At 41.8% G+C, this 11,821-nt stretch overlaps 1 protein-coding gene across 1 annotated transcript in view; it reads left to right on the plus strand.

Annotated features, from left to right (window-relative positions):
• Positions 1 to 11,821, plus strand: part of IL26 (interleukin 26) — a 22,525-nt gene that overhangs the window by 4,624 nt on the left and 6,080 nt on the right. Inside the window, exons 2-4 of the mRNA XM_013004091.2 lie at positions 3 to 87; positions 157 to 213; positions 400 to 534. Coding sequence (XP_012859545.1) covers positions 3 to 87; positions 157 to 213; positions 400 to 534 — 277 coding nt within the window. The remainder of the gene's footprint in view (positions 1 to 2; positions 88 to 156; positions 214 to 399; positions 535 to 11,821) is intronic.

Raw genomic sequence — 11,821 nt, forward strand, 5'->3', positions numbered from 1 at the left:
AGCAAACGTTGCTGCTCAAAGGGCACTCTGATCCAAGCTGTGGACGGCCTCTTCATCAGGGCGGCGTGGCTCAAAGCAACCGTTCCAGTAAGTATCAGCCACTCCTTAGACCACTCATATTCCTGGAAAAATCTATTTCCCATTGTTCTCTTGTAGGAAGACTGCATCAAAAATATAAGACTCTTGAAAAAGAAAACCAAAAAGCTGTTCATGGTAAGTCAGAGAGTCTTTTTCTGACCTCTCATTTTTCTACTTGTTTGATGCCTTTTTCCTGCCTTTGAAATTTTCCAGATGGCCCTTCAGATATAATCAGGGGGATATGTCAGTGCCGTTCAAAAATTAAAATAAAACCATTGATAGTTTACCCTGTGCAATGACTATTGTATACTTTATTGATAGAAAAATTGCAGATTTCAAGAACAGCTTCTGTCCTTCTTCATGGAAGATGTCTTTGGCCACCACCAGCTACAGGTTTCCAAGGAGAAGCACTTTGTGCAAGACTTCCACGGTCTTAAGCAGAAGTGGAGTCACTGTGTAAGCATGGGCAGCCATATACCCACCACCACATTCCCTCATTTCATGGTCTCCAAGTAATGCGTCCATTTATTTAATCAATATCTCTCGGGCACTAGTTGTGTGACTGGTATTATCCTAAGTCTATTATTTTTTCTTTCCTTTTAAAAGCTCCATAATGAAGGCTTTTAGATTTTTTTCTTGTCTGTTTATAAGTGCTCTACAGTGGTACCCCTTAAAGGCACAGTCTTGGGTTAAAAAGGAAGAGGAAGGTAGATCTTCTTCAATAGAAAATGAGTTGAAGTCCCAGTAATGCTGTTGTCACAAGAAGCAACGAGGAATTGACGAAGAAGTTATGAGCACTCAATTTTGACAAAAGCAGCTACAGGAATAAGGAGGCCGGATAAGAGGTGGCAGGGAAGCCAGGGTCTGGGCTGTGTGAGTTGTGCCACCTCTGTGAGGATGGCGAATCTTTCCTGGGGCTTTTCTTGGGCCCCACATATGTCTCTTGAGCTTCCTGTGATTATGCCTTCCACTTCGTGCCAAGTGGGGGCATTCTTGGTATGACAGGTGAGAACGTTCAACCCTGGAAAGTCTCAGTCATTGAGACAGGAACACTGGGCAGTTGAAGCTTGATTTGAAAAATTTGTTAGGATATTTTCTTCTCCTGGGTCCAATGAGTGCCCCCCAATCTCACGCTCACTGTCCTTGGACTGCTTCTGATTCTTAGCAACCTACAGGGCTGAGTAGAGCCTGAACTAGGATTTCTGAGGCTGTACGTCTTTACCGGCACAAAAGAGGTTTTTAGCTCATTGGCAAGCTTGACAATTCCATCCTACCCGCCGCTCTATGGGAGAAAGATAAGTGAGTCTCTTCTGTCCCGTGAAGAGTCAGTCTCCGAGACCCCACAGAAAAGGAATCCCAGTGGCTTTGCAGGCCAGTCCTGGACTGTTAGACCCAGCTTGCTCTCTGGAGAAAGATGAGTTGTCTGTTTCCAGGATGATTTTAACCGTCTCTGGAACCCTGTCCTTTGAGTTAGAATCAGCTGGATGGCGTGAGTGAGAGTGAGCATCGGGCAGATTTGTTTCAAAGGCAGTGGTGAGTAGTCAGTCTACAAGGGCATATCATTATGACAGTGGATAGCTATGAATCTGCTGTTAAATTTAAATTGGGTGATTACTTAATTTCATTTTCCCTTTATGGCCAGATGCTTAGCCCAATAAGACAGAATATTTATCCTCTAAGGCTCTAAAGGGGAGAGAATCCATAAAAACTTGATACTCAGAGAAAATACTTACTCATTCACGCTATCAAGATTCCGCCAACTCATGGCAACCTATAGGACAGGGGAGACCTGCCCCAGTGAAATTCCCAAACTGGGACTGTTTACCACAATAGAAAGCCCCGTCTGTCTCACGCAGGGAGACTGGTGGTTTTGAACTGCAGACGTCGTAGGTTGCAGCCCATGTATAACCACTACATCACTAGGGCTCCTGACCTTCCTAACCTGAAAGACAGGAAGCCTCTGCAGCCTTCTTCAAGGGGAGTCTCTAAACCGTCCTGCTACTTCCCTCTGCCACCGTCCGCGGGTCCTCTCCAGCCGTGCATTGGCCATCCCAGTAATGTCCTCTCAAGTGAGCTTTGCTAAAAATGGCTAGACTCAAAAAAACTCCCAGTGTGTACATTGTAGTGTATCTGGACAATGGAAGCCCCCAATACACATCTGTATTGGCCACCGATTCTATCTCTTTGGCTTAAATAGCTAAGAGAAAACATAAGCAAGTATTCCCAATGAAAAACTTCTAGGAACGCTGGGTGCCCTGATTTGCTTTTGCAGGTCTCCACGCCCTCGCCTGGACTCGCAGAAAGAGATTTGAACCTGTCAATTGAGAAACATTGTAAGGGACTTGAGCCACACTCCTTGGACACAGTGTGACACTTTCTGGTGGTGCTGTAGTTTGCCAAAGTAACTGGCTCCCTCTTATGGCCAAATGTGAACACGCCAACTGAGCAACCTCTTCACACTGACTCCTTTGGGTTTCTGAGACCAGATCTTTAAGGGAGCACCCTGCCCCGTCTTGCTCTCCACGAGTGACTGGCTTGTTCAAACTATTGGCCTTACAGTTAGCTGCTCCACGCACAGCCCACTAAACAGGCAGTAGGCAATATTTAATTATAAATTAAAATAATTGTAGACACCACATATAAGTGACGAGTATATAAGTGAACACAATTAAACTGAAAGCTGTTGAGTTGATTCTAACAGATGGCGACTCCATGGATGTCAGTATAGATACTAGACAAAATTCAGTGGCTGATTTCTTTGAGAAGTAGATTTTCCAGGCGTTTCCTCGGAGGAGGAGCTCCAAACTGTTGTTCTAAATGGACTTCGTTTTTCAGAGCAGCTTTACCTATGTAGGAAATTGCGCCAACAGCACGGAGTTCCCATCTACCCCACTCCCTCTGATGCCTAAGATCTTACCTTGGCAGAGGACGTTGGCTAAGCTCATGCCCATTATCATGGACAACAGTTCACATTATTATTAACTACCATTCATTTGGATTCACTTTGTGTGCTAGTGCTGACAAACACATAGCGTCATGTATACGCCACGATAGTATGGAACCAAGTAGTTGCATTGCCCTAAAAATACCCAGCACTCTACCCATCCATTTCGGACTCATCCTCCGGGATCCCTGGCCGCTGCTGACCTTTGCCTTGTCTCTAGTTCGGCTTCTCCAGCAGGACCCTTCAACCCACTGTCCCCAAACCACTGCTGACGCAGAGCCACCTGATGGAACAGGACAGGACGGCCTTTGTGAGTCTCCGAGAGGGGTGCTGTTCATGGGAGTAGACAGTCCCCTCTTTCTCCTGTGCAGTGCCTGGTGTTTGGAATGGCTGACCTGGAGGATGGCAGCCCAACGCCCAACTACTATGCCACCAGGGCTGCCTCACGATGTCCTATACTTGGATTCATATACTACGTAGTTTTATTTTTTCCTTTCAGATTTTTACTTAGCAATATGTACCTAAGGTTTCTCTATGGCGTTCTTGAAATGCTCACTTATTTTTCAGCACTGAACGAGAACTCCTTGCATGAATGTTCCACAGTTTGTTGGGTCTCTATGAGCCTGAAGGCTCTCAATGGCATTGAGTGGGTATCGAAAGGCATCTAGATTGCTTCCAGTTTTTGGAAATTGTTGACCAACCTGTTATAAGTATTCATTGGTAGGTTTTGATCTGGATATGTTTTTGTCTCACTTGGGTAAATATCTAGAGGGAGGACTGTTTGATCTTATGCTAAGCCTACATTCAACTTGCTAAGAAACTGATGCCTTCCCATGTGGCTGTGTCCTTTGGCCTTTCCATCAGCAATGAAGGAGGATTACTGCAGCTCCACTTTCGGGTCTGCATTTGGTGTCAACATTTTGGATTTTAGATATTTTAGTAAATGTATAGGGAATCTTGGTGGGCTGCTAACTGAAAAGTCAGCAGTTCGAAACCACTGAGCCCTTTAGGAGCAAGACAAGGCTCTCTACTCCTGAAGAACATCTCAGCATTGGAAACCCAAAGGGGCAGTTGTACCCTGTCCTATAGCGTCACTATGAGTCAGCATTGGCTCGATGACAATGAATTTGGGATTTGACTTGTATAAATGTGCAGTGGTATATCGTTGTTCTTTTAATTCACAATTCCCTAGTAATGCAGGAGGTTAAACATCTTTTCATAGCTTAGCTCCCATCTGGGCATCTTCTTTTGTGGAGTTCTTGTTCCTTGTTGTGAAATTGTTGGTTATCTTATTGTTGAGTTTTAAGAGTTCTTTATATAGTTTGGGTATCACTCCTTTAGCAGATATTTTCTGATTGGACTTCTCCCACGATGGATATGCCTGTTCTATTGGCAAGGGTTTTGCAAATATTTTCTTTCCTTCTGTGACTCCCCACCCCCTTTCCCAGCCCCCAATCTCATCTTCTTCATACAACCTCTTTTTGAATAATAGCATTCTCAGAACAGGAGCGGCTATGTGTTGAACAGCAATCTGCAAGGTCAGCAGTTGGAAACCACCGGCCCTGCAGGAGAAAAAGGGGCCTTCGTTCTCCCATAAACAATTACAGCCTCAGGAACTCACAGGAGCCAGTTCTATCCTGCCCTGCAGGATCACTATGAGTCAACCTTGATGCCATGGCAGAGATTCTGAGCTGAGAAAGTTCTATTTATATATTAAATATGAATTTTTTTTTTAATATGAAGGGCCTTCAAAAAGTTTGTGTAAACGAAAGAAAAATAGAATTTATTTTTTCATGAACTTTTTGAGGTCTCATATTTTCCATTTCTCTCGTTATCATGTTCAATAGCTTTTGTACTTAAAGGTCATAGAGAATAGAATTCTAGGGACTCGTGTGTGTTCTTGCTAACATTTACTCACCGGTTTCAATGACTTGATTTTTCTCTGTGTTATGGGACCTCCCTCACTCTCTCTATTTCTATTCTATATTGTAGTGTCAGACCTTGTGAATTTCAGCTTGCTGTATCCTGGAATTTTAGTATTCTTAGAAATATTTGTGAGTTTTTCTCTGGGATCCATTGAAATGACTTGAAAATAATTTGATCCATTCAGATCCTGTTTTTATATTTGTTTGTTGTTGTTAATTGTTGTTGAGTTTGAACTATGAACTGCTGCTGGTCCTAGGGCATCCTCACAATTGTTATACTTGAACTCACCCATGCGACCCTAGTCTTAATTCTTCCTATGGAGGGTCTTCCTCGTCTTTCTTTGCTGACCCTCTACTTTAGCAAGCATGATGTTCTTTTCCATGTGTCTCCTCACATGTCTAAAGCATGTGAGCATCCTGGATGTACATTCTCGAAGACGGATATGCTTGTTCTTCCAGTAGTCCGTGGTACTTTCAATATTCTTCACCAACACCATAATGCAAATGCACCGATTCTTATTCAGCCTTTTGTATTCATCAACTATATTTTATATGCATATGAGGTGATTGAAAATAGCCTGGCTTAGGTCAGGGGCCCCTTAGTCCTCAAAGTGACATCTTTGACCTTGAACACAGGCCAAGAGGCACATCATATATAGCTTCTATTTTTATGATGTTAGAAAGTATTGTTAATTAATGTCTAGGCCCACTAACTCATACAGAAAAACATGAAAGTCATTGACATCCAGTTGATTCGAGCTCCTAGTGACTCTATCGGCCAGAGAAGAACTGCCTCCAGGGGTTTCTTAGACTGTAAATCTTCACATGAGTAAAAAGCTAAGGGATTTTAAGGTGATATTTTGAAAATTATACTTTTTCTATTATTAAACTGAAGTAATTCCACAAACAGAAACTACCTGTAACTATTTGGCTGTGCTGAGTGACTATTCATATTTTAAAAGGCAGGATAACTATTGATAACTATTGATAACTATTTCTTCCCTTACCGATTCTCAGTAAACGGACGTGGTTTTGTAGCATTCTCCTAAAGAGACCAGCGTGTCGCTACCATTTTGATTCTGCATTTCTTTTAGTATCTGTATAAACATTAAGTTCTTGGATTATTTTTCATTTTTATGAAAACCTCTCGGTAGCTCTAAACTAGTTTCCTTTTGGGCTTCATTAGAAGACTGATATCTTCTTGAGTCACTCTTAACACACAGCCCCGTGGTGAGTATTCCCGTAGACTTTGAGGTCTGGAATTCCCAGGACTCCTGCATTTACCTGTCATCTCATTGTTTCTGGCAACATTCTCGGCGGCATTGTGCAGCCTTGAACAAACTGCTGTGTTCTCTTTTTCAGTTAGCGCGATTTAGTGTGATTATTTAAAGAAAAAATATTTTTGCTTTACTTTTATAACCTTTGCTAACTATGGTATTTGGAAAACTGGTCTAGGCAGGGAAAAGGTATTCAGATTCCTATAGAATTCAAATATCCCCAGACAGTTGCTTCTTTGAATTCATAAAGTAATTGTGCCTACTTGCTAGAGATTAAACTTGAAAGTAAACAGAAAACCCATTAGTTTTCAAGATATTAACATCTCTTGAATTAACGTTTTTAGAGTCTGAGTGGTAACTGGTGCTTCCAGCGTCACATTTCTTTCGTTAATTGTATATAATTAATCTTAGAGTCTGCTTAGTATTGACAAATAGGATATTTGTGTCTCCATTGCTTGCTGTGGTTTTGATAACTTGTACCATTAATTGCAACTAGCATATCAATTTTTGGACCTTGCTTATTATTTAGTCCTGTCATTTAAATGTTTATTTATTTTTTTAAATTGCTAGTGGTTGAGCTAATAAAGCAAAAACTAGGATTAGAGGCCCCTACTTTCTTACTTTTTGGTTACCTGTGAAATGAAAAAAAAAGAGTTTTTAAAAATTCTGGTTAAATACTAGTTTTGGAAGTTAGCAGTCTGATAGAACTCAATACTACTACGACTGTCTGCCATTAGGTCAATGCCAATGGTTAGCAACACTACAGGAAAGAGTAAAACTTCCTCTGTGAGTCTCTGAGACTGCAGCTTTTACAAGAGGAGAAAGCCCCATCTTTCTCCTGTGGAGTGGCTGGTGGTTTCAAACTGCTGACCTTGTGGTTAGCAGCCCAACGCTTAACCACTACAACACCAGCACTTCTCTTGATAGTACAGATAAATTCAACTTGAGCTCTGGCACTTACTGATGAAGTCCTTGAGCTTCAATTTCTTACTTATAAACAAGAACCATACTAATCTCATCTTGGAGCGTTCGGTGTAATTACATAAAATCATACAAGGGTAAGTGAACAAATCGCATGACTTGCACACCAGTTCATACATGCCCGTGCATTGCTCCAGACAAAGGATGCTTGATGTCTCTGAGTGGATGGCTGAAGACACCTTCTCTAGTTATACACTTGTCTTAGTGTTGCTCTCTCTCTGCCACCTAGTTGGTTCTGGTTCGTAGTGACCCTATAGGGCAGGACAGAATTGCCCCTGTTGGTTTCAGAGGCTGTAACTATTGATGGGCATAAAGAGCCACGTCGTTCTCCTGCAGAAGCTGGTGGATTGCAACTGCTGAGCTTGTGGTTAGCAACACAGCGTGTAACTCACGATGCCAACAGAGCTACTTTTCGTCTTCCCAGGGTCCTTAAAACGAAAGTCAAAGAAAAACAGTGGCTTCCAAGGGGATCTGCTGGGCCAGTTAACTCGAAGGCAGAGAGATCAGGTCAGAAGTTTATTTCAATTGTGTTTTGGATCCCCAAAGCTAACTTTTCTGAAAAAACACAGGATGAGCAAAGGGATGTAATATTAAGACATTAAAAAAAATTGAAAATGGCATTGGTGTAAACAAGTCTAGGAAAATTGTACCAAGGAACATTTTTCGATCCTAACAATGCCATTTGGCAGCAACGGTTGTCCTCTGAGGATTTTGTTGGGAACCTTACCCCCACGGCCCTCCAGTTCTCATCTTGCCCCTTTAGACTTCCTTTTGTTTTCCCAGATGCCAAGAACGTTGAAAAGGAACATGGGTTGAGTCCCTAGAGGATGCCCCAACCTCTGTTTTGAGATGGTGTCAATTGAAGATCACAGATGGAAACACTGTCTGCAGAAATGTACAGACAGAGGTGGAGAATATGTTGAAAAACAATAGTTGCACATTTAGATATTTTTGTTTTATATCGCTGCCTATGACTGTGCAGTTGTATCAAAGTGTCTAGAGGGGTGTCTCGCATGAAAAATTGTTAGTGTATTGCTACTTTTCATCCATATAACTCTGAATTTTTTTCTAATTATATTTTCCCAGGAACTTTCAAAAGAGAGTGATTTTCTTAAAGCAGCCAAATGCCTTTTTAGTGCTAATGTTAGCATTACCACTGTAATGTGTGTGTAGTGTAGAGTAGTACTTTAAAGAACAGAGATCATTTATGAGTAATTGGTTTTAATCCTGGTAAATATGTTCTTTAATTCTATTATTCAATCTCTGCTAGCAAAATCATCCCATGTTTAATGATATATAACCCATCTGTCAAAATTATGGAGCTTAGCTCTATCATTGCGTTAGAAATTTCCTTCATGTGTTAAATTACAAGGATTTACTCTGATAAGTGATACTTAGACTAAGAATTAAAATAAATCTACAGCAAAGTCATCCTACTCTAATACTTGTCTGTATTCAAGATATCTAAAGACTCTCTTGTTCTCCCCTCCCCCCCTTTCTTTCTATTTCTTCCTCTACAACTGTTGTCATTGTGGTTAGGTGCCATCAAGTTGGTTCCAAGCCATAGCAACCTTATGCCCAACAGAATGACAAACGGCCTGGTCCTGTGCTATTCTCACAATTGATCTTATGTTAGATCCCCTCAATCTGTCTGGTCAAGGGGCTTCCTCTTTTCCACTGTACCGCGCAGGGTGTCCTTCTCCAGGAAATGGTCTTCCCTGACAGCAGGTCCTCCAGAGGTATGTAAGACAATCCTGGCTTCTAAGGAGCATTCTGGTTGCGGTTCGCCCAAGACAGATTTGCTTGTTGTTCAGGCGGACCACGATTCTTTCAATAGTCTTCTCTGGCATCATCATTCAAATACACCAATTCTTCTTCCGTCTTCCTTATTCAATGTCCAACTTTCACCTGCGTACGAGGTGATTGAAAATACCCTGGCTTGGGTTGAGTGCATCTCATTTAAAAACAATTAATGCTTGAGTATGACTTCTGTGTTTCGGAGACACGCGGGCAGTCGTTCAGACATTCTTCCTCCTTTCGTGAACACTTGGAGGCAACTATGGTCATGTTCTCCTCCAATAATGCTAATCTCGTTCTTGTCCTCCTCAGTGCTTTGGCCTCATTCGTTTTATGATGGTGTCCTAGTGACTAGATCTTTGACAAAATGACATTTAATGTTGTATCTGTCTTTATTTTCTAAATAGACTGTACTGGAACATTTTTTCAATGTTATTTTAAATGTGCCTTAGACAATATTTATAAATCCCTACTAAAAAAAAACCCATAGACAATACTAAAGAAGGTTTGCTTAAAATTGCAACTGCTGTCATACAACACAATTTAATGAATTCAGGTGTTAACCTAATCCTTTATCTAATATTTGTATTTTAGGGGGGAAAAAGTTTGAGGAAACTGAGGCTATAACGAGTAGTAACTACCTTAGCCAGTAAAATAAACTTTAAAAAAAGAGAGAGATGATTACAGTGTGAAGTTAGGTTTTCAGATGGGTAAAATAAGATGTACATAATGGTTTTACGTTATGTACGTAAATGGTTTTACACTCTCATGTTGACTGTGAGAAAGGAGCCGTATCGGTACTGTGGTTTAAGGGTTCAACTGCTAGCCAGAACATCAGCGCTTTGAACGTACCAGTCATTCAGCAGGAGAAAGACTGTAAAGATGGTCAGCTTTGGAAAACGTATGCGGGCGGGCAGTTCTACTCTGTTCGAGAGTGTCGCTCTGAGTTGGAATTGACTTGGCAGCAGTGGGCTTGGTTTGGGATCGGGGTTGACTGCAGGAATGCGCTATCAGTACTAGGACGGGCTGCTTTCATAGAGGGGATTTGAGGCCATGCGGTGTGAGGCGCTAGCCGCTTGTTCTCTGAGGCACTGCAGCACGTGTCCTCCACTTGACCCATTTTCTCACGCCATTGGAATTATTGATGGAGAAGGAGTTTCCATGTCTGATGAAGCTGCTATATACAATGCACATCTACGTGATCTTTATAACACAGTAGGAAAGTGAGAATCACAAAGTGTGGTTTGTACCGATTATTTGTTCATCTGAGTGCTTTTAGCCAAGGTATAATGATCAGAATTGCCCAGGGCTAGCTTCAAAACAATGATTAAATATAGTTTTTAGTGGATCAGAGGAGCCCTGATGGCATCGTGGTTATCCATTGGGCTGCTATTAGCCGCTCCATGGGTGAGAGACAGCTTTGTACTCCTGTAAAGAGTTACCATCTCAGAAACTTGCAGGGGCAGTTCTACTCTGTGCTGCAGGGTCACAAAGAGTTGATATTGATTTGGATGGCAGTGACTTTGAGTTTTGAGTATGTGCTGAATACTATTTCAAGGCTCCTTTAAGAACCAGAAAGAATCATAATTATGGACCATTTCCAAAGGTGTTTCTTATAAAAGTTTTAAAAGGGGGAGAGAAAAAAAAACCCTAAATTACATGTACTGGACTTGGGGGAGAAGAACATTAAGCCATTTGTGGGTCACGACCCCTTTGGGGGGGTCAATGATCATTTCACAGGGGTTGCCTAAGACCATTGGAAAACACCTATTTCTGATGGTCTTGGGAACAGAGACCCGGCTCCTCTATCCACCTCTAGCCGGTCCGCCCACAGGCAGATACACCTACATAGGAGCACCTGGTGTGAAGACTGTTACCCATGCTACACCATGCTTCAAGACAAAATTTCATTATTTGTCATTAGAAATAAGTATTTCACAATACATAATTACATATTGTTTTGTGATGAATCTCTATGCCTTAATGATGTCCAATTTGTAACAATGAAAATACATCCTGCATATCAGATATTTACATGACCATTCGTAACAGTAGCAAAATTCCGGTGATGAAATAGCAATGAAAATAATTTTATGGTTGGCAGTCACCACCACACGAGGAACTGCATGAAAGGGTCACAGCGTTAGGAAGGTTGAGAACCACTGGTCTAATGCGAGGCAAGAGACAGAGAAGGTATCTAGTGTGTGTGAGCTCTCGCTGTTGCTCTGTAGTAGAATTTATTAATTATACATGATGTGATTTAGAAATGCTTGCCTTGCGCCCAAATAAATGGCCCTTTGCTCTAAAGGCAACTTTTAATCTTATTTGAGTAGTTTAAAGGGAGAGCGTTCTAATGTGAAGTTCTGACCTTTTGATATCTGTTCATATTGTCTGGAGCAACTGAAAGGACATCTATTTCTCAGTGAAGAGAAAGAAAGAATTTCAGCTATACTCATACCTAGATTTTCCTTGACAGCTAACCCGCTCCACCCACCCCCCAAAACAAAAACAACCCCCCCACCCACCCACCCCCACCTATTCTGATCGACCGCTGCATCCAGTTTTAGAAACCATTAGTTTGGATGACTTCAGCAGACAGTTGGAAATGGAGCAGATTGGAAAGTTATCCTTTATTTTCGGTCTAAAGGTGGTGCCCAAACGGGGCTGTCTGTCCTATAGGATCCCCACTAGGATTTGGCGCCCAGGTGTGGGCAGCGAGTTTGGGGGATGCTGATCTTCCTTGTTGCAAACTGTCCTCTTTACATGGACTTTATTTAACGACACTGTTGTGGTGACTGGCATAGTGGTCACGTGTTGGG

The sequence above is a fragment of the Echinops telfairi genome, unplaced genomic scaffold, assembly GCF_000313985.2.
Source record: "Echinops telfairi isolate 266 unplaced genomic scaffold, ASM31398v2 ScPeMD7_2;HRSCAF=8, whole genome shotgun sequence".
In the NCBI taxonomy this organism is placed as follows: Eukaryota; Metazoa; Chordata; class Mammalia; order Afrosoricida; family Tenrecidae; genus Echinops; species Echinops telfairi.